The 23227-nt window shown below is 53.5% G+C and overlaps 1 protein-coding gene across 2 annotated transcripts in view; it reads left to right on the top strand.

Moving 5' to 3' along the window:
- The window catches only part of TAF1B (TATA-box binding protein associated factor, RNA polymerase I subunit B), a 1890249-nt gene that overhangs the window by 841191 nt on the left and 1025831 nt on the right, over positions 1-23227 (top strand). For both annotated transcript variants that reach the window (XM_069605992.1, XM_069605991.1), the window contains one exon: positions 3349-3526. In XM_069605992.1, the coding sequence (XP_069462093.1) occupies positions 3349-3526 (178 nt within the window). The remainder of the gene's footprint in view (positions 1-3348; positions 3527-23227) is intronic.

The raw sequence follows: 23227 nt of genomic DNA, 5'->3' as shown, positions 1-23227 counted from the left end.
CTCTCGACCTCAAGGATGCTTACTTCCGTGTGCCGATCCATCCCAAGCACAAGAAGTACCTGAGGTTCGCGGTTGGCGACTGGCACTTTCAGTTTCGGGTCCTGCCGTTCGGATTGACCTCCACCCCAAGGGTTTTCACCAAGCTCATGGTGGTGGTGGCAGCGCATCTCAGGCAAGGGGGGATTCACGACTACCCCTACCTGGACGATTGGTTGATCAGGGCGCGCTCTCCCGAGCAGGTCCTGAATCATCTGTCAGTCACCTGCCACTCCCTTCACAGGCTGGGCTTCTCCCTCAATTTAAAGAAGTCCCATTTGATGCCAACACAGCGGCTCCAGTACATCAGAACAGTGCTCGACACTTCCCTGGGGCAGTGTTTTCCTCCCCAGGTGAGGGCTCTTCACATTCAGCAGATGGTGCACAAGTTTCAGCATGCTCAGACGCTCCCAGCGTTCGAGTTCTTGAGGTTGCTCAGCCTCGTGGCATCCTGCATTCTTCTGGTGCCAGAGGCTCGCCTGCAGATGAGATCTTTGCAGTGGGCAGTGAAGATGCAATGGTCGCAGTCCTCCGGCAGGATGTCGGACCCGGTTCAGGTGCTGCCCTTGGTCGCCCATGACCTTCTGTGGTGGGCCGTCAAAGGCAACTTGATGAAGGGGGCTCCGTTTTGGCTTCCCTGGCCGGAGGTGACGATCGTGACGGATGCATCCCTGACGTGATGGGGAGCTCATGCCAACGAGCTGACAGTCAGCGGTCGTTGGTCTCCGTCGGAGTCCAGACTCCATATCAATCTGTTGGAACTGAGGGATTTTCTGCCGACTGTGCGAGGAAAGAATGTCCCGATCCTGACGGACAACACAGTGGCCATGCACTACCTTAACAAAAAGGAGGGGGGCAGGGTCACTTTCTCTGTGTAGGGAGGCGATGCAGCTCGAGTTCTGGGCCATCCAGCAGGAAGTTTCGATCTCGGCAGTTCATCTGGCCGGAGACGAAAACGTGACGGCGGACGCTCTGAGCAGGCAGAGCACGATCTCTCACGAGTGGGAGTTGGCTCAGGAGATTCTCCTGGAGATCTTAAAGTGGATCTCTTTGCCTCCAGTGTCAACCGGAAGTGCGAGAGGTTCTGCTCGCGGGAATTTCCTCCAAAAGGAGCCTTAGGAGACGTGTTTGTGGTGGAATGGTCATTCCCACTGCTGTACGCGTTTCCTCCAGTCCCTGTCATCCCGCAAGTGCTGCGGAGGTTACGGAAGTTCGGTTCCCGGATGATCCTCATTGCTCCGGCGTGGGCTCGGAGGACGTGGTACCCGGACCTTCTCGACTTGTCCATCTGCCCTCTACGTCGTCTTCCCTACCGAGACGATCTGCTCTCATGAGAGGGGGGTCAGGTTCTCCATCCAGAGGTCATATCCCTCAACCTTCACGGTTGGGTTCTGAAAGGTTGAGGTATAAGGATTGGGACCTCCCTGAAGACGTGATGGAGGTGTTGCTCTCGGCCCGACGGCCAGCAACAAAGTCTCTGTACCGTTGCCGTTGGCGTAAGATCTGCGACCGGTGCAGAGTTCAGAATGTGGATCCTTTTGCATGTGACATCCCCATGGTTCTGTCCTTTTTACTTTCTTTGGCCCACAGGGGCTTGCAAGTGGGTACCATTAAAGGTTACCTGGCCGCGCTGTCCATCTTTAAGCGCTGGTCTGAAGAGTGTTCCTACTTTAAAATCCCTTTAATTTCACAGTTTCTGAAAGGGCTCACTAATGTGTTCCCTCTGTCACCTTTCCTGGTGCCCGGTTGGGATTTTAACCTTGTTCTCAGGTTTCTAACTGGTGCTCCCTTTGAGCCTTTGCACTCTTGTCCTTTGAGACTGTTGACTCTTAAAACTGTATTTTTAGTTGCGGTCACTTCCGCTCGCAGAGTGAGTGAGTTACAGGCACTTTCAGTTAAGCCTCCCTTCACTGTTTTTTATAAGGACAGGGTTGTCCTTAGAGTCCGTCCTTCTTTTCTTCCAAAGGTAGTGACGGAATTTAATTTGGCCCAGAAGGTTGTTCTTCTGGCATTCTATCCTCCTCCGCATCCTGGTAAGGAAGAAGAGAGGCTCCATAGGCTTGATCCTAGGAGAGCTTCAAGCTTTTATGTTTCATGTATGTCCCGTGTCAGAGTGGACGATCAACTCTTTATTGGTTATGCTGGAAAGCGTTTGGGACAGGCTGTGACGAAACAGACTTTGTCTCACTGGATTATTTTGGCCATCTCGGAGTGTTACCGCTTGGCGGGTAAGGACCCACCGGCTGGCTTGCGGGCCCATTCTACCAGGGGTATGGCTGCCTCTACTGCCCTGCAGAGGGGTGTTCCTATTCGTAACATCTGTGATGCAGCCACCTGGGCTTCAGTACATACATTTGTACATCACTATTCCCTCGATTCCATCCAAGGACAGGATCTGGTCTTTGGCAAGGCGGTCCTTTGCTCTGCTATTTGATTGGCAATTCTAAATTTTAATTCTAAATTCTTTCCCTCCTCCTTGCTCTGGTACTGCTTTGGGAGTCTGTCATAGATATGGAATACGTCGGAGGACCCAATCCCCTCGAAGAACAAGGTACTTTCTTACCTGGTGACGTTCTTTCGATGGGATGGTCCGACGACATATTCCTTATCGCTCCCTCCCTACCTTCCCCACTGCAGAATTTCTTATGCGATTGCAGCTTACGTTCCGCAAGGCTTTGTGTCTGACTGGCAGTAGACTAATGTCACACGTTCTGGGGGAAAAAACTACAACTGAGGCTACGGGCGTTGTGCATCCTACTTATCACATCGGATGACGTCGGACTTCGGAGGAGGTCCTCGACGACGGCACATCGACGCAGGACGCAGACGCCGAAAAAAGTTTCCGAAGCAGCACAGCTGTGGTGATTACCTGTCATAAATATGGAATACGTCGTCGGACCATCCCATCGAAAGAACGTTACCAGGTAAGAAAGTAACTTGTTCTTTGATGGCATTGTTATGCTGGATAAAGTATTGACTACTACTACTGTAGCCACAATCCACCAGGAGATCTCAACTTCATAATAGTTCTGCTCTGTGTAATGCTGCACCAGTGGAATCTGAGATTGTAACAAAAAGATTACACTAATGAACACTTTTTCCTCTTGTGCTTTCCATTCAATGATCCTGTATTGCCAAGGGATATGAAACATCATATTGATATCCAAAATTGCAAAATGATTGTTTTGTTTTCCACTCAAATCTTCTTATTGAGGTTGAATAAAAAGAAAAACATAATTGACATGTTATGTGGGCCACAATTCCTATTTTCTTTGAAAATGACGTACAATATCTTGTATTTATTTATTTCAGATGAATTGCACGATTGGACTTGTCGAGTGGTAAAAAAGACTGGGATTGGAGAAGTCGCATTTTTAACATTCGACCCAGTTGCTAAATCTGCCCATAGGGTCAGTTACGAGATTCAAGCTGCGGCTGTCATCATAGTTACTCTGAAATTGCTGTTTCTGCTCAATGACAAATATGAATGGTAGGTTATCTGATTCATTGCTTCTCATTTGGGGTGTTTCCATGTTTTCTATTTGCAACATGCTAACCAAATAAAGAGGGCCAACTATAGGAAAGCATGGACATTATCATTTGCAATGGTATCAGTCATGCAATTTGATTAAATGTAAGTTGTTAAATAATGCATAATTACAGTATTGACACTGTAAAACAATGCATTGTCTCCATGCATTACAGTAAAGATTAGGTTAGTGTATCTAAATCTCATATTGAATTTTGTTAATGAAGATTCATTATGTTGACAAGTGAACACTTTTAAAAATGTGCATGATCACACAATCAAATGCTTTTGATGGCAAACCTAGTTGTGTAGCTTGCTCGTTGCATACATCTGTGCAATTGGTGCTCAACTCATGAGCTGATGCCATACTCATTGACGTTCTATCATAACAGCCTTTTGCCTTATACCCGCTACCCTGAATGTCAGATGACCACAAACTACTATATTCCACGCAGTTTGCTCAGTTCTCTGCTTGCTACGCCATCCACTCTGCATATTCTCCTTTCTTTCCTCTTACATAATGAATACACATCTACTGCACTACCATATACTGCAGTAAGCATCCAGAGCTCAATGTGATTCATAAATATTATTCCATTATATATTAGCACCTGCAGGAGACAGCTGGCCAAACTGTCTTCAGAGACTTTTTATTATCATATTTATTTGTGTCCATTCATGCAGCTAACCCTTTTCAATGTACAGACACTCATCCACAGCTCGCAAAGTTTTTTGCTTAGTCAAGTAGATTTTATGAACAGTGAGTACCATTTGCAAGGGATGTTTGAAACTTATTTTTTTTTTTTAAACTTTGTTTTATTGGCATTTTCATAATATAACAGAAGGCGCAAAACATTTTCACAAATTGTGCAAGTAACAGGCCCAAAAATCCCCCCCCCCCCACCCACCCCTAACGCACCTACCCCCCCCCCAAAAAAAACAAAAAACTTAGTCCCCATAGAACCATTTTGCTGGGGAGCCGCTATGAAAGCTCCAAAAGTCTGGAGCTCCAGGAAGAGCGAGAGCGTTGACTACTTGAATGGCTGATGAACTACCATCGTCCCCCGGGCCGTGGGCACTGTCCACTCCTTGTCCCCCCTGAGGATCAATGCACATCCCAGCCCCATGTCTGCTGTACCCCGTACCAGTTTGCTTGGAAAGAGCCCAAGTCATTGTTCATCATTGCCGTCAGTTTGTCTATCAGGAACATATTTTTTACCTTTTTTAGGCAGTCCTCCTTCGAAGGGGTCTCCAGGCTCTTCCATTTCTGGGCCAGTGCAACCCTTCCCGCCCTCAACATTGTCTCCCACATTCTAGGGTATCGGGATATGTCCGTGTCCTCCGGGGGGAGGCCCAGCAGCATTGTCAGGGGGTTCTGGGGGAGAAGCTCTTCAGAAACTTCGGCAATCCAGCCCCTCACCTTCTCCCAGTATGCCTGAGCTTTCGGGCAGTGCCACCACATGTGCCCTCTCATACCGACCTGGTCACATCCCCTTGGGCATGCGGGGGACACTCCCGTGTACATTTTAGCCAACTTCACTGGTTCTCTGTGCCACCCCTGTAGGATCTTGAAGTTGTGTTCCATGTCCGCCGTGAATAAGTTCCCATGGAAGGCTATTTTAAATATTCTCGACCAGGCGTCCTCCGAGATCTCATCCCCCGCTAAGTCATTCCAGAACGTGCGGAACCCCCTTCTCTCCCGTAGGTTAACCATGTTCAGTAGCTTGTACATCCCTGATACCGCACCCTTCCTGGAGGTTGCCGAGTCCAGGAGTTTCTCGAAGGGGGTCAGCTGTCTTTTCAGGTTCTGGCCCCAGGCCTGGTCACATAGGATTCCCTTCAGGCGGATGTATTCAAATATGGAGAGGGACCCCTGACCGAGGGCGTCCCTCAGTTCCTCATACGGCCGGAATTCTCCTTCCCTAAACATCTGCCCTGCCCACTCCATTCCCAGGTCGGACCACGACTGGGCGTTGCGGAACCCCCTGCTTCCCAGTTTGAGGGGGTGACCCCAGAGGGAGGACATCGGTGATGGCCACAATGTTAGGTGTACCGTCTGGGGGCTTTCCCTCCAGATCGTCCAGAGGACTCCCAGGGTTGGGTGGGATTTGAGTCTGTTCGGAATAAACTTGCTAGGGGCCCACAGGAGGTCTCGAATCTTTAGTGGGTGAGCGTCCATGTCCTCCAGATATGACCAGTAAGTGCCCATCCCCTCTTTCATGTGTTCTAGGAGGACGCGCAGCTGGGCGGCCCGGAAATAGAGTTGAAAGTCTGGCAACCCAAACCCTCCCTCCTCCCTCGGTAAGGTCAAGACCCTATTGGCAGTTCTCGGGGTCTTGCCCTGCCATATGAACTCCCGCACCGCATTCTGAAGGACTCTGAAGGTCCGGTCAGGGACTACAGATGGGAGGGCGGTGAAAAGATATAGTAGTCGCGGGAGAATGTTCATTTTCACAGCCGTCATGCGGCCGTACCAAGACAGGATCATTGACCTCCACCTCCTTAAATCTGCAGTGATTCCTGACACAACGGGGTCGTAGTTAGCAGGGGCTAGGTTGGTTAGGTCCCGGGTGAGGAAGACTCCCAGGTATCGAATGGAGGCCTTCCCCACCGTTATTCCTTCCAGGCTGACAAGTGCGTCCAAGCCCGGGTCCCGGGTTCTCATGGGGAGCAGGACTGATTTGGACGCATTGATCCTGAGACCAGAGAAACGCCCAAAGGTAGCCATCAGGGAGAGGAGCGGGGGGAGCGAGGATCTCGGGTCTACTAAATAAGCCAGGATATCATCTGCGAACCGGGAGAGCTTAAAGTCCACCTCCCCCCTCTTAATCCCCTTAATCTCTGAGTGAGCTCTGACTGCTATGGCTAGGGGTTCCATGGAGAGGACATAGATTAGAGGGGAGAGTGGGCATCCCTGTCTTGTCCCCCGCGACAGGGGGAAGGGCTCCGACAACCCGCCATTGACTTGGACCCTGGCCCTAGGGGCCCTGTATAAAGCCGCCACCCAATCCCTGATGTGTGGACCAAAGCCCATTTTCTGGAGGATAAGTTCCATGAATCTCCACTCCACCCTGTCGAACGCCTTTTCCGAATCTAGGGACAGGACGCTCGCATCCAAATCTGACCTCTGGGCATAGTGCAACAGGTCTATCGTCTTCCGGATGTTGTCTGAGCCCTGTCTCCCCCTAATAAATCCCACCTGGTCGCCGTGGACCAGCTTCGGCAAGACCCCCTCCAACCGTCCCCCAAGCACCTTGGCCAGAATCTTCACATCAACATTCAACAGGGAGATGGGTCGGTAGGAGGAGCATTCCCTAGGGTCCCTGCCGTCCTTGGGGAGCACCACAATAATTGCCTCCATCATGGAGTCCGGAAGGGACCCCCCCTCTAGCACTGCGTTGAACACTTTTACCAAGTGGGGGGAAAGGGTCGAGCGGAACCTTTTGTAAAAGTAAACCGAGTAACCGTCCTCGCCCGGGGAAGTGCCCACCTTCATCCCTCCAATCACACGCTCTACCTCGTCCTCGGTCACAGGGCCCTCCAACCCCTCCACCATCTCCCTGGTCAGGGCCGGGATCTGGATTGAATTCAGGAACCCCACCATCTCCGCCTCCTCCCCATTATACTCGGACGAATATAGTTTCTCATAATATCGGCGGAAGGCTTCGCCAATGTGGGGCGTATCGTAGCCTACCTTTCCCACCTCGTTCTTAATCTCTTTCACTAATCGGCTTCTCTGCACCTCCCTCAGTTTCCAAGCCAGAATCCTATCCGCCCTGTCCCCTTTTTCATAGTACTTTTGTTTGACCAGTTGGAGGCTCCTCTCCGTCTTGTGGAGAAAGAGATCCTTCAGTTGGAGTCTATAGTCGTCCAGTGAGGTCACCTGATCGCGGTCTAGGGGAACTGTGGGGGGACCCCCAGGTTGGAGTAGGGCGATTTTCTCCCTGAGGTACCTTTCCTGGCCCTCCCTTTGCCCTTTTTTCTGGGCTCCCATTTTGATCAAGGTTCCCCGTAAGGTCGCCTTAAAGGCGTCCCAGAGGGTATGTGAACCCACCTCCCCGTTGTCATTAAGTTCAAAGAATTCCGTGATGGCCTCGAGGACCTCCTGGGCTAGGACTTCGTCCTTTAACAGGGAGTGATTGCACTTCCATCTCCCTCTGCGTTCGTGTAGACCTCCCCTTGCTATAGTGACTCGGACCAAGTCGTGGTCAGACCAGGGGACGGGGTCTACCCTGTGGCCCGAGGCAAATGGGTGTAGGGTCTCGTCCACCAGGATGTAGTCTATCCTGGAGAATGACGTGTGGATGGCTGAGTAATATGTAAAAGAGGGGGAGTATGTTCTGGGGACGGGGATCGTGTCCAACAGGCCCAGTTCTAGGTTGACTTTTTGGAAGGTGCGCGCCATGATCTCGTCCGCAGCCCTGGAGGACTGCGGGCCTGCATGTTTCCTGTCCAGGATGGGGTCCAGAACCATATTGAAGTCCCCCCCCCCCCACCACCACCGTGCCATGGATGAAGTACTTGAGTTTGTCCCCCACCTCCTCCCAGAATTGGGCTTGGCCTTCGTTTGGGGCATAGATGGCAGCTAGGGTCAGTGGGGCCCCCTGCAGGGACCCCCGCACCAGCAGGTAACGGCCCCCAGGGTCTTTCAGCGTGGCTTCATTCTCGAAGCCCACGTGTTTTGCTACTAGGATGGCGACCCCTCTCTTTTTGCACTTGTGGGATACACTGTGAACCTCGCCAATTCCCCCTCCCCGCATTTTGGGCTCCTTCCCCCGTGGCCAGTGAGTCTCTTGAACGAAGAGAAAATCCAGGTGTGCCCTTCTAAATTCCCTACAGAGCAGGGACCTCTTGGTGGGGGTATTTAAGCCACGGACATTAAGTGAGCCCACCCCCAGGGCGGGTAGCCCGTCAGCCATGGTCACTATGTTCCTCTCTCTCGGTCAACTCCTTCCCTGCGCTCCTCCCCGTATGCTCCGTTGTATCAACTCTGTGTTCCGCTTTTCCACCCCCCCCCCCGGGTGGGCCTAAGACAAAACCCCAACTGCCCCCCTTCCCCGAACCGTAACTGAACTTCCCCAACTCCCGTGGTCCCCCCCACCCCCCACCCCGGCGTCCAGCCAAGTAGTTCTGCCATCGCTGGCTTTTGGCCGAACCACCAGCCTGCCCACCTCGGCCAGGCAATCTGCATTAGAAGCTCATCTCCTTGAACCCCCTAGGATCCCCCGCGTCTGTGACCCCTCTGCGAACCCCACCTACTTGCAGGTCGTAGGGACGTTGATAGTAGTGAATCCTCTGAGTCTGCGTCCCTCCGACCAGGGCACACCATGGTGCCCCCGTGCTCAGTCCTCGGAGTCGTTACGTTCTCCGTCCTTTGATGGTGAGGGGGTGTTCATTTTCCTGAATTTCCTCGCGCCGGTGCGCTTTCTCCTCTCGCCGGACGGACCAGGGCCACCGGGTCTCCCGTGCTCCGGCCCCGATGGGCCCCTCCGGGGGTTCGTGTCCACTGTATATTCTTGTATGGCTCCCCTTATGTCCTCTTCCGTGATCAGGGTCGATCTTTGGCCCATGTATTCGAAAGTCAGGGAAAAGGGGTAGCCCCATCTGTAGCGCACTCCCTTTTCCTTAAGCACCTGTGTGAGAGGGCGGCACATCCTACGCCTGGCCAGCGTGTAGGCTGAGAGAGCTTGGTATATGGAGACTTGGGTGGTGTTGTAGGTGATTTCCCTAGCCTTTCTGGCCTCCTCCAACACCTTCGTCTTCTCCGAGTAGTAGTGGAACCGGACCAGAATCGACCGGGGGGCCCCGGCCCTGCCCCCCACCCTGTGCACCCTGTCGAAAGTTAGCTCGGTTGTCATTTCCTCCGCGAACAAGAGAGTGATGATGTCTCGTACTGCTCGGGTGACGTCCCTCTCCGTTTCCCCCCCCATTTCGGGCACCCCAAAGATTCTGAGGTTGTTCCTCCTCTCCCTGTTTTCGAAATTTTATCTGCCGGGCCCTTTCCTCGTCCCTCTTCTCCAGGGCCTCCAGCCTCATGCTATATTGTATGCCTTGGACTGCTGTGGAGGATTGGTTGGATTCGACCTGTAGCAGCCTGTCCTCAATCTTATCCACCCTCTGGTCCATTTTTTCAAATTTCTGGGCGATGTCGGAGCGCATGTCCCTAATTTCCTGTAGGATCGAGGCGAAGCCCCTTTCCATTGCCGCCGAAGAGGGGGTGGCGTCCCCGGGTTGGGCCATGATCCCTTGGCGAGTTAAGACTTTGTCACCTCTTACAACCTCCTGGAAGCGGTATCTCTGCAAGGCTTCCCTCCAGCTCACGTGGTTCTTTCCTGTGTCCTGTCGTCTGGATCCCCGCGGCCCCGGCAGGGGGCGGGGGGTCCCCTGCTGGCCAGTCCTTCCTTACTTGGGTTGTGCACTCCACAGATGTCCCGAATGGGGTGACACAGTCCGGGGGGGCGGGCACACGCCCCACCTGTTCCCATGCAGGGGCCTCACACCCTTTTCAAGCGCCTTGTGGTCTTCTGGGGCCTCCTCCGGTCTCCTTGAGGGGGGGGAATGGTGGTTCAAGGGGGCCCGACCTTCCAGTCCAAGGGGGGAAAGGACGTTGTGGCTCGCGCCGTGAGTCCTGGGGGGGCCACCCCTGGGCAGGCACACGCCCCACAAGCTGCTGGCGGGGGCCTCGCACCCTGGTCACCCCCGCTTCAGGCCATGCTGTCTCGGGGGGGGGGGGGGGTCTGGGGCCCCCGGTCCACAGTCCACACCTTTGGTCTTCCTGCTCCTGGGGTTCCACCCCGCTCGGGCTGCTCACCTGTGGGGGGGGGGGCGAGTCCCAGGCCTACCCCCTGCTCTGCTGCACTGGGCTCCGGTGGGCCGCGAGCGCCCGCGATGATGATTCCCGGGGGGGGGGGAGACCGCCCCACTCCTTTCTCTCACTCCCGGGGGGGAGGACTCCGCTGCCCTGGACTCCGGCGGGCCGTGAATGCCTGCGATGCTGTCCCCGGGAGGGGGGGGGGCCACCCCGCTCCTTCTCCTCAGTCCCGGGGGGGGCGGACGCCGATTCCCCGGGGGCGCTGCTCCAGGCCCCCGGATGCCGCCTCCTCGCCGCGCGGGCAGCCCCGGCGCTCTGTGCTCTGGTTTGGGCCGCACTCCGAGGGGGGGGGGGCTGTTGATAGGGGGAGTGAGGGCTAGTCGGGCTGGGGTGCCGTGTGCGCCCGGGGAGAGACCGCCTCACCCGCGGTCCCGAGGCCGCTCCAGTCCTGCTGCGTCACCCGCCCAGGCGCCGCGGGTTGCGAACTCCGGCTCCCCGGGGAGCTCGGGCTCCGCTCTTTCGCTTGTCGGGGGGACAGGGGGGGCGCCGAGACGGTCTCCCAAGTTGTACTTGTGGGGGGGTTTCAGGGGGGCTCAATCCCCTCGGATTCCCGGGCTTCGGTGGGAGCTGTGCACTCAGGCAGCCATTGCCTGTGCGCCCCCTGGTGGCCTCTCGTTTGAAACTTATTTAACATTTACTTTGCAGTAAATGTCAAATACAATTTTCACTGTGCATAGCTGGCCTCTGGGCGGTAGTAGTGTGCCAACCATAAATCGGTTTTGTAGTGACATTCACCATTTTACAGATATTGCATTTACATTTCTTTTCATCCGTTGCTATGGGTTGAGTGCATTTCTCTTGGGTTGAATAGCTAAACTATGTTTCCCGACCTGCAAGTCTAGCTGAATTTTAATGAATTTGCAAGTTCAAACTGTTCTCACTAATGTCTTATTTCAGCTGTATGCAAAAATGCTGTATTGTTGCTCATTTCATATATACGGTACAAATAACTTCTGACGACATTAACAATATTAGTAAAAAGGTTGCTAATCAAATGGGTCTTTGCCACACACGATAGAGTTAGCTTCATAAAAGTATCACTAAAACTATCATCCCGATTACTTCTGGTTTGCAATTATTTGAAAAAGAAAAATGCAATACTCACATGTCCCGTCCCCTTTCCTCCATCATTGTGGGGCGTCCCCCAACATGGGGACGGTACCGGAACCTTTGGCAGTGACAAAATGAGCTTCCACTTTAAATTTAGCATAGTGCATGGGGGCGCGATCCTGGGCGTGGGAACGCCCCCGAGACCCGCCCTCTGCCGCCTCATCTCAGTCCCTTTTTCCGCACGGACAGTGTCGGACCGGGCAGTTAGTTGTAGGAACTTTCTCAACTTTCCACACACATGCTCCCTGTTCTTTTGTTTTTTTGATTTTCTTCACCTTCCTTCTGTCCCTCGCCTACCCCGGCGCATGTCTGCTGCAGGAGGCTTCACGAGATGCGCATCCAGCGATCGCTCGTTGCTGACCTCGGGCGTGCACGGCTTGCAGCTCTCTTGGTCACCAAGCATTGAAGAATCATCTTTCCCGCTGGAGGGAGAACTTCCATTCTTTTCCTCCCGGGCATCTTAAAGAGTTAATCGCCAGGACCCCACATCAAGACAAGGTAGGTCCTTTGTTTACCAAGGCCCCTCAGCACAGAGACTCCTTCCCGGGGGCTTATGCCAGGAAGGGGCCCCTGGATTCTGGTGCTGGTAGGAGTGAGGCCATTAAGACTATCTGTCCCCAAGCCGAGAGGCCCTGGGGCTCTTCCAGGCAATCCGTCGACAGACCCAAGGCGGTCCACGGAGGGGCGATCCAGCCCATCGTCCTCTTCTGCACCATGGTGCAAAGGATCGTCGAGTTCTGCTTCTAGGAATCCACTCGAAGCATGATCCCAAATGAATACCGGCTCCATAGCGGAGGGCGTCCAGCATACCGGAGCCACTTCGGAGGTCCTCACACAGGGCGATTCCACTATCGGGCCGCTGGCTGAGGGCTCTAGGCCTACCAGACCCATCTGCCAGTGGCTGCAAGGATTAAGTTCAAAACCCTCAACATCTTCCACAAGGTCTTCTGAGGTCTGGGGCCTCAATACCTTCAACTCTCTCTTCCTAAATACCTTCCATCTCAAGCTCTTCGCTCATCTGCCTCCAACTCCCTCAGGGTCAGTCGCTTCTCCAAGCAACGAGTTGGAGGTAGATCTCTTTCTTCGGCTGGGGCCTCCCTCTGGAACAGCCTTCCTGCCTCCCTGAAACTTGAGGAGAATCATCTTCGGTACCGGAATCACCTCCAAACCTTTCTTTTTGCTTCTGCTTTTTCTCCTCCTCTCCCTTGCTGACTTCCTGGCTGACACTGAAACTGCACTGGTTACCTGTCCAGCCTCTGATCTCGGGCCCAGGTCCCCTACCCCCCCCCCATTTGCACACCTGCACTGCCTTCCTGGCAACCCCCACACTTGGGGACTGTTTTCTGCATCCCTACAGATCCACTACCAGCACTGGACACCTGATTGTCTGCACTTAACCATGCACTTGCCACCTTCTGGCCCCTCTTTTACTTCTGGCCCCTCTTTTACTTAGTTATTTATTTTCTTATCCCATGTGCTGCACTGTCCTCTGCCCCTTCCCCCGCACTTCTCCTCCTTCCCATGCACTTGCGCGATCTGAATGACACCTGGCATAGTAGGATCGTTGTCTGTCTTCCCTCTGCTACCCCTCCCTTGCCTCGTCGCGCCTTGAAACACTTGTGTGTAGGCGCATTACAAATGTCATATCATATGATACAAATGTCATATCATATAATATCATCATATCATATCTCTGTGGTCTCCGAGGTCAGTGCTTCTGCTTCAGGATCTGGGGTCAGAGTCTGAGCCAGCACCTGGTGTGGGTCCTGCGTGCCTTCCCTTCCAGGGCGTGGCGCCAGGACCAAAGATGGTGGACATGCACACAGCACAACCTGTGATGCTGATGGACATCTTGGATTCAAGCTCAGGGCCTCAGCTGATTCCTTCGCCTTCAAAGTGGGCCACTCAAGAGGGTACCAGTCCCCTTCCTTCGGGAAGTGGTGTCTGGCCCTATGGTGTAGGCGGATGGTCTCCACTGGGTTACATCTACCCCTCTCAACCTTACGGTTACCCGACACCCAGGCTCAGAGATGCTTCGATCAGGCAAGGAGGGCCAGCGCGACAGAGGGCCGTGCCGCCGCGATCCGGCAGCATGTGAGGATTGCTTCTCTGAGCACGTCGTCCTCATCATGCGCTCCCCCCAGATGTCGGTGCTCCTCAAGGGCCTCATCAAGGAAGTGGTTCCGCGGCCGGGCCTCCTAGGCCTCCTCCCCTGGGTCCTCCTCCAGTTCCTCCAGGAGTACCAGTGCTGCAGCCCGTTCCTCCTCCAGTCCAGGGCCTGTCAGTGCTTCCGAGTACTCCTCCTCTTGCACCACAAATGCTGCCTCCAACCCCCGCACTCGCCTGTCGATGTTCAACTGCCTTTGGGTGCTGCTCAGGAGGGGCACTTCCAGCTCCTATGACGCAAGACCCAGACTCCCTTCTGTCTGACGAAAAAGGGGGTGGGAGGGCGATGATGATGACGCACCGGACGAAGAGCCTTCAGCCTCAGTGAAGGTGTTTCAGGACCGTCTTCAGGCCCTTGCAGAGTATTTGGGGGTCCACCAGCCAGAGCAGGCCCCCAGGAGTCGGGGGTGTTGGCGAAGGTCCTGGCCCAGTGCGCCACGAGCAGCTCTGGCATTCCCCTCCAGAAAGATGTCCTGTTGGTGGCCATAGAAGCCCCGGACAACGCCCAGATGAAGACAAAAATTGCCAACTTGTTTCGGCTATTAATGGGGAACCAGTCCTCCTGGTATCCTACCTTTTAACCACACTCTTCAGTCGTGGTAGTGGCCTTCTTGTATTCCAAGCTGTCGTCCTCCTCCAGGTGCCGCCTCCAGTTGCCTTTCCAAGGAAGACAAGGCGCTTGAGTGTTTTGGCAAGTGTTGTTATCTTAACACCAGGCTGAATTTGCGATAGGCCAAGGCTGACACCCTCCTAGTCGTGGCGAACCAGAGACTGTGGCGAGAGATCGGGGAGTTTCTGCCTGACTGCCCTTTTGAGAGCCAGGCCACCTTCAAAGCCGGTTTGGTGGAGACCTGCATGGTTGCATAGGACCTCACGAAGGCCTCGGTCTGTCACATCGACACAGCCAGCAGAGGTGTGTGCTTGGGGGACGAGATGAGGCGGACGGTGTGGATGCATGCCACAAAATTTTCCTTGAATGTGCAGGAAAGGATTCTAGACCTTCATTTTGAAGGGACAGATCTTTTACATTCATCCACTGATGACGAGCTGACAAAAAAGAAGACCTCCACACAGTCCGCTAGGTCATTGGCCTTCCGTACCAAACCAGGCCAAAAGTCCTTCCCTCAGACCAAGGGCAGGTCTGACTTTAAACCCTGCTCCTTCAACGTCCTCAATGGTTTCAGGGACCGTGGTACACGGCGGCCAGCCAGATCCACCAGTGACCACAGGAGGAAGCAGTAGAGGACATTGCAGGGCTTTTTCCATTCCCCCTCCTCCGCTCCCACCTCAGACACCAAAAGCCATGACGTAACAATCGGGCAATATAACTCGCCTGTAGGGAGCCGGCTGGCTCTCTTCACAGAAAGCTGGAAGTATTGTTTCAGAAGTCCTTGGATCCTTTCAATAGTCTCCACAGGCTTCAGTCTTCCTCTTCCTTTCCCTCTACTTTCTTCTCCCCTGCTTTAGATTGGGTCTCTGGCACTGTTGCGGCTGATCCTTTCTCTTTTAGATATGCAAGCGGTGGAACCGGTTCCTCTGTCAGACAGGGGCTCCGACTTCTACTCGGAGGATTTTTGTGGTACCCAAGAACAAACCGACTGGCCTGAGGGTAGTCCTGAACCTGTCATTCCTCAATCTATCTTTAACCCTCGAACACTTCAAGAAGATCATCCCAGCACACATAGCCGAGTCACTGTGTGCAGGGCACTGGATGTGTTCCCTAGACCTTAAGGATGCGTACCTTAATGTCCCCATTTACCAGCCGCACCAGAAATTTCTGCGGTTCATGATCATGTTGCACAACTTCCAATACAAGGTGCTGCCATTTGGCCTCAATTCGGCCCCTCATGTGGGCACTCAGTGGCTTGCCTACTCCGCCTGGAGGGCCATCACCTATACCCCTATCTGGATGATTAGCTGGTGAGGGTCAGCTCGCCGCAGAGGTTTTCACCAGCTGGGGACAACAATGCGGAAGCAGACCAGCTCAGCCGCCTAGGGTTCAACACCTACGAATGGGAGTTACACACAACTGTTTCTTGCCCCTGTTCCAAAGATAGGGGGTTTCTGGATCTGGATGTGTTTGCATCTCTTCTGAATTCCAAGTGCTTCCGGTTTGCTTCTTGGGCTGGTCAGGGGTCTCTGGGGGACGCGTTCCAGCTCTGGTGACACAGCAGGTTCTATGCATTTCCTCCTCTGCCATTGTTCCGGCAGACCCTATGTAAATTCAGGGCCTCGGTGGGCTGTAGCCTCATCCTGACTGCCCCCCACTGGAGGTCAAGTTCTTGGTTCTCGGATCTGCTGCAGTTGCGCTCCGAGAGGCCTGTCCATCTCCAGATCCCCAAAAGGGGCTTCCTGACACAACAGGGCGGGGCATGGCCTGTCTCCTGACCAGCTGAGACTGCACCACTCCCAGTTTTCAGATGACAGGAGGCCGTCTACGCGCCCTCGGTACAAGAGGAAGTGGACCATGTTCTGCCACAGGGCTCACGACAAGTGGCTGGACCCCCTTACCAGCTCCCTGGAAGACGTGCTGGCATTTTCTGCAAATGTGGCTAATTCTGGCATTCAGGTCAATACCTGCCGCACCTATTTGGTGGCCATTGGGGCTTACAAAAATTCCCCAGAGCACATTTATTCAGCGCCCAACACAGTGGGTAAGGATCAACTCAAGGGGTTTTTCATCCGGTTCATAGACCGCACACAGTTTGGGACCTCAATATGGTTCTTGCGGTTTTGCAGCGTAAGCCCTTCGAGCCAATGGTCTTGGTTGACATCAGGCTGGTGGCACTCAAAGCAGTGCTACTGGTGGCACTCACTTCTACCCACAGGGCCAGCAAGTTGCAAGCTCTGTTGTGTGAGCCCTTCTCCACCTTCCACATGGCAAGGTCATCTTTCGCACTCATCCAAGCTCTTGGCCAATCTGGTCTCTCCGTTCCATTTGAATCAGGAAATCTGCCTACCAGTGTTCTTTCTGAACCCGCATTGGGTGGCTGAAAGGGCTTTGCATTCTATAGGCCTAAAGAGAGTACTCCAGTTCTATCACTCCCAGGTGAAATCTTTCCGGAGGTCTAAGGCTTTGGTCATCATCTTTGGGGGCTTGTCTACTGGTTCTCAGGATTCCAAAGCTTCTATTGCCCATTGAATGGTCAAAGCCATCTCAGAGGCTTACGCGGCCATGGGTAAGGTGATCCCCGCAGGGATCCATGCCCACGTGGTCAGAGCAAAGGCTATGGCGTTCGTCTTTCAGAGACATGTTTCCTAGAGTACTCATAGTCCTTAGTCCACTTCCCTCCATCCGTCCCACGTTCCTTCCCCCGCTTGTATGCCAGGGGCTACCATTTTCAGCATAGCCAGCTATTAAAAGCGTCTGATGTGTAAAAAAGGGGACTGAGGTGAGGCGCAGGAGGGCGGGTCTTGGGGGTGTTCCCACACGCCCGGGGCCATGCCCCCAGACGCTATGCTAAATTTAAAGGGGAAGCTAATTTTTCGCTGCCAAAGATTCCGGTACTGTTCCCATGTTAGGGGACGCCCCACAAGGATGGACGAAAATGGGACTAAGGACTATGAGTACTTCAATTGTTTTCCTAGCACTCCCACACAGGCCCTTGGCACGTACGAATGGAAGAGATGATTACTGCTGCACTTTCCCTCCATTAGCACTTAAAGTGAACAGAGAAAAGAGAGGGAAGAGAGCACAGAGGACAAGAGAGGAATGCAGGGCTAGCTGTACTTTGATTGAACATGGAAACTTAAAAAGCTAGCTTTGCTATGCAAGTGTCAATTTGTTTAGGAAACCTACAGAATTGCATAGAAAATTGCTATGCGACACTGCTTATTTGATGCCTTGTATAATGTTTAATTGTATCTATACTAAAATGCTTTCTAGGGGCTGGAGTTGATTCAATTATGCGCTGGCCAGCCCCCATGCATACATTAGTATCGGGAGTGTGCACTAATATATGTCCGGTCCCATGCTTTTAAGGGGCCTATTGTTGTGAAATGCTAAAAAAACAAACTCATTTCTATCCATTGATTTGATTTTTTTTATTTTGTATTTGTAACGTGCACCAAACGAACTTAATCGTATATTGGCAAGGATGACATCAACAGTAGATGATATAAATCAGAACAATGCCCCCAGAATACAAAGGGCCATCTACCTAAACAGAAAAGTCTTCAATGCTTGGCGAAATTGCAAGAGTGAGCTCATTGTCCTAAGTTGTAGTGGTAGAGAGTTCCACAATCTAGGACCAAAGACAGAGAATCTTCTGTCACCTCGGGATGTGTAGGCTGAATGAGGAATCATCAGAATATGGCTGTCACTAGAGCATAGTTGTCCCATCTATGAGGAATAGTAATACAAGTGGGACAACAGTGGTTCATACCTCTGCTGTTCTGCTTAAAATAACAGGTGTGAACCTTTCAATTAACCTGGCATGTATTGTGCACCCCCTTCTGCCTGTTCTGAACAGGCACATCTTAATGTTTTTGTCTTCTGTGCATTATAAAGTGCTTTCCATTTGTGATTTTGAAATGTACTTTAAAATGCATCAAAATGCTCCCTGATTTGCACAGTTTTGAAAAGGGGGGCTAACAATGGGGCATGTGAATCCGCACATCTATGACCCGCACATTCAGAAGCCCTTTGTGAATTCTGCAAAACGTATTTTGGCTCAATTGAAGGGAATGCACTTTTGCACCCATAATTTGTGCCAAACATGTTGGGAGAATAGAGCACATTGTATCTTTTTCATTATGTACTGGCTCCTGGGATAAATCTAAATTATATCAATTTAATTGTCGTCAACATTTATTTGTGCTGATCTGTCGACTAGAGACGCTAGGGTATTTACGTTGACGGCAAGATCTCCTCTTTGCATTTCACTCCGGAATACTGCAAGACACACATAGGGGGTAATTCATAGAATTTAGCGCACAAGTGGCGCACGCGGCTGGCGCACAGTGTGCGCGTGCGAATCCCTGCGCCAGCCGCGTGCGCTAAAATCCATTTCCGCGCACAGCGTATTCATGGATTCCAGCCACCAAAACCAGCCGTGGCGCACAGTGGCGCAGCGACCCTGCAGCAGCGCCAGTTACGCCCCCAAGAACGCCTCTCGCGCAGGGAAAAGCCATCAAAATCCCCAATCCAGCGCAAAGGGCTGCGCTAACCCTGTACCAGCATGGCAAGCGGGCTACGTGTATCACTGGGGTGCGCGGGAAGTACCTCACGCGATTGGCCCCGTGCGAGCAGGGTATGCGTATTTCAGGGGTGCGCGGGAAGTTCCACACGTGATTCCAGCAGGGTACGTGTATTTCAGGGTGCGCGGGAAGTTCCACACGCGATTGGCCCCGTGCGAGCAGGGTACGCGTATTTCAGGGGTGCGCGGGAAGTTCCACACGCGATTTCAGCAGGGTACGCGTATTTCAGGGGTGCGCGGGAAGTTCCACACGCGATTCCAGCAGGGTACGTGTATTTCAGGGGTGCGCGGGAAGTTCCACACGCGATTTCAGCAGGGTACGTGTATTTCGAGGTGCGGGGGAAGTTTCACACGCGACATCAGCAGGGTATGTGTATATCAGGGGTGCGCGGTAAGTTCCACACGCGATTGGCCCCATGCGAGCAGGGTACGCGTATTTCAGGGGTGCGCGGGAAGTTCCACACGCGATCTCATCAGGGTACGTGTATTACAGGGTGCGGGGGAAGTTTCACACGCAACATCAGCAGGGTATGTGTATTTCCGGGGTGCGCGGGAAGTTCCACACGCGATTGGCCCCGTGCGAGCAGGGTACACGTATTTCAGGGGTGCACTGGAAGTTCCACATGCGATTCCAGCAGGGTACGTGTATTTCAGGGGTGCGCGGGAAGTTCCACATGCGATTTCAGCAGGGTACGCGTATTTCAGGGGTGCGCGGGAAGTTCCACACGCGATTTCAGCATGGTACGTGTATTTCAGAGTGCGGGGGAAGTTTCACACGCGACATCAGCAGGGTATGTGTATTTCAGGGGTGCGCGGGAAGTTCCACACGCGATTTCAGCAGGGTACGCGTATTTCAGGGGTGCGCGGGAAGTTCCACACACGATTCCAGCAGGGTACGTTTATTTTGGGGTGCGGGGGAAGTTTCACACGCGACATCAGCAGGGTACACGTATTTCAGGGGTGCGCGGGAAGTTCCACACGCGATTGGCCCCGTGTGAGCCGGGTACGCATATTTCAGGGGTGCACGGGAAGTTGCACACGCAATCTCATCAGGGTACGTGTACTTCGGAGTGCGGGGGAAGTATCACACGCAACATCAGCAGGGTACGTGTATTCCAGGGGTGCGCGGGAAGTTCCACACGCAATTCCATCAGGGTATGTGTATTACAGGGGTGCGCGGGGAGCACCACACGTGAATTGCACGTGTGGGTCCTCCCAGGTGTTCCCTCTACACCCTCCACGGCCCCTGCAGGTGGCTCACACCACAGGGGCCTACCCTGCACATGTCCTGCAGGCACCCCATCCACCATGGCCATGCCCCCCAGCCAACCCACATGTCAACTTGCACTACTGCCCACCAACGCATGTCCCCCTGCACCCCCAGCCACCAGGGGCACCCTCCACCAGGCCCCCACCCATGTCTCCCAACCCCCCACCCCCCAGCAGTGCAGGGGCACCCGCCACCAGGCCCCCACCCATGTCCAACTCATGTTCCCCACCCCCCCACACCCCAGCACTGTGGGGCACCTGCCAGCAGGCCCCCACCCATGTCCAACTCATGTTCCCCAGCCAACATGTCATCACAATCTAGATCCCTGGTCCCTATGGTCAGCCTCCAAATGCAAAACACCCACCCGAGTATTGCATCCACCCACTCATAATTGGCAATTTCATGACAGAACACCAATTGCAAGTTCCGAAACAAACACATTTCCCTCACATACACCCAATGGGTGTCAGTGAATCTCAAAACCCATATCATGAAATGCATGAAACCAATGAGATACCACACATTGAAGTTCACTAAAACAATATGTATTAAAGGAAACATAAATAGAATCAAAAATAAAGAAACAGAAATGTGAATGTACAAAAATGAAAAGAAGCATGTCAGTGAAAAAAAGCAAAACCAAAAATCAAAATCCAAAGTAATGGTGTCCAAAGTCACTGTCCAGAAAACAAAATCCAATGGGAAATAAAAAAGAAAGCCATTGCTCCCTGGTTAAAATGTGAAAGAAAAATACAATCCAACAGTGAACTATGCACATACAAACAAGCCAGGGTCCATCATCCCAACAAAAGAAAGGAAACCTATCTAACTACACTAACTAATAAAATAAACTATATACAAAAATGTGGCCAATGTCCGAAAGGTCCAAAATGAAACCTAACACTACCTACATAACTATGTACAAGGGCAGCTAGTTTGACTGCTCACTTTTGGATGTCCCGGGCCAGGGCATCATCGAACTCCTGCTCAATGTCCCGGAGGCGGTCCTCCTCCATGGCCCCGAGGGTCTGCAGGGCCGTTGACGTGTCCACCTCCAAACCCCTGCGGATTGCCTCGAGGCACTCGGCCCGCCTCAGGGCCCTCCGCATGGAGTTCTCTGCCCTGAACATTGTGAGCCGTGCCTCTTCGCCCGCTGCCGCTCCGCATCTATGGCGTGGCCCAACCGCTGCCACACGGAAGACACTCCCTGTCCTGGGTCTTCCTGCCCTCCGGCCGATGCCTGCCCCTCCGATGTTGAAGGCCCCGAGCCTTCATGGCTCCCACCACGTTGCTGCTGCTGCTGTGCCTCTGCCCGTGCACTGCCTTTTGCTGCCTGCACATCCTCCGCCAGCTGGGGTGCAGTCGTTGATGTGGCCACCCCTGCTGGACGTCCGACTCCCGACTGTGGCAGGGATGCCTCCTCCACCAGCCTGGCCGCACCGTCAGAGGCAGCTCCACAGGGCACCCAGGTGACTGATGGGTGGGAAGATGGCACGGAGGACGACTGGCGCGTACGGGGTTCAGTTGAGGAGGGGGTCGTAGCAAGCCCCATCATACAGAGGAATCCGGCCTGGGTGACCTGTCCCAGCAGGCTGACGTGGTCAACGAGCCATTCGAGATGACGTGCAGTCTCCTCATGAAAAGACTGCAGGTCACCTCGCATGGCCCGTTGACGCAACGCCACACCACTCAGAACAGGCTCAACCCGGACCCGGATAGCCACATCCGCAGGCAGAGGAAGGCCAGTTGACGTGAGCTCATCCCCTGCCTGAAAACGGGTCTGGACGCAGGCATCCCTGCTGGTGCAAGATGATGCAGGGACAGGATCAGGGACAGGATTGCACACAGGCACCTCCGCGGCGGCCTGTGCTGCCTCCTGTCCCTGGTCCTGCACTGCACCACTAGCACCAGTGGGATCCCCACCTCCAGACCCCATCTCTGTTGCTTGCACCGCCTCCTCCTCCACCAAACCCCCCACCAACCTGGATGACTCTGTGCCATCTTCCCCCGTTGGGCCCTGTGGGGTCCCAGCTGCCCCTTCTGCTGCCGAGGAGTCCAACTCCAACCTCCGCCTCTTGGACCTCCCCCCGGCAGCTGCGGCCTGGGACGCGGCACCGGACTCCTCACTCCCCGACGAGATGACAACATGGGAGGGGAGCCAGGCCTTGCGTCTCCGGCTGGCGGTGGGATCCCCGCCGCTGTGCTCCACAGCACCTTCTCCGCCCTCTTCATCAGTTGACGCTGCAGACAGGGAGAAATAAAACACAGGCATCAGGGCACTGTACAATGGACACATGCATACATGAGAGTTGTACATGAGTGGCATTGGCAAACCTCAGACATGGCATCACAATCCCCAACACACGTCATTTCAACTCGCATACATGAGCCATACCACAGCCATATCGCAACTGCCAGCACCATCCATACACATACAACAGCATGAGCAGGCAAAGGTGAGCCAGACATCACATGCAACACAGGAAGTGCACCACACATGTACACACACCACCACACTTGCATGCATGTGTACACCTCTGCCAAGTGTCGCAGTGTTCAGACGGGCATCCATGTCACATCTGCCGATCAGGCTTCCACATACCGCTGTCACATGCATCCATGTTGCATCACTGTTGCACCCTTGTCAAATACACACACATGCACATGTACACAGTGCTGATACATGCAGATAAAAACAACATACATGCGTGACATCACGGACATGTCTACTTACATACACATTCATCCAAACATGTGTGCCCACAAAACTGCATTTGGCATACAAGCCTACACACACAAGCACCATCCATGTCTCACACATTCCAGCCCTCGCATGTGTTAGCCCCACGGCCCTGTACACCCCCACCCATACTCGACCCCATACAAACAGATGTGCAACCTGCACACTACTGAAAAATCACCACACGCACAGCTCACAATCAGGATGCATGTACACTTACCACTCGACTCCAGACGGGTCTGCCTCTCAAGGACCTAGACGGCGAGCTCTGGGGATGTGCGTTCCAGGACCCTCATCTGTTCTTCCG

Source organism: Ambystoma mexicanum, chromosome 4p, assembly GCF_040938575.1.
Source record: "Ambystoma mexicanum isolate Mex_15411 chromosome 4p, UKY_AmexF1_1, whole genome shotgun sequence".
In the NCBI taxonomy this organism is placed as follows: Eukaryota; Metazoa; Chordata; class Amphibia; order Caudata; family Ambystomatidae; genus Ambystoma; species Ambystoma mexicanum.
This window is presented reverse-complemented; position numbering and strand designations above follow the sequence as displayed.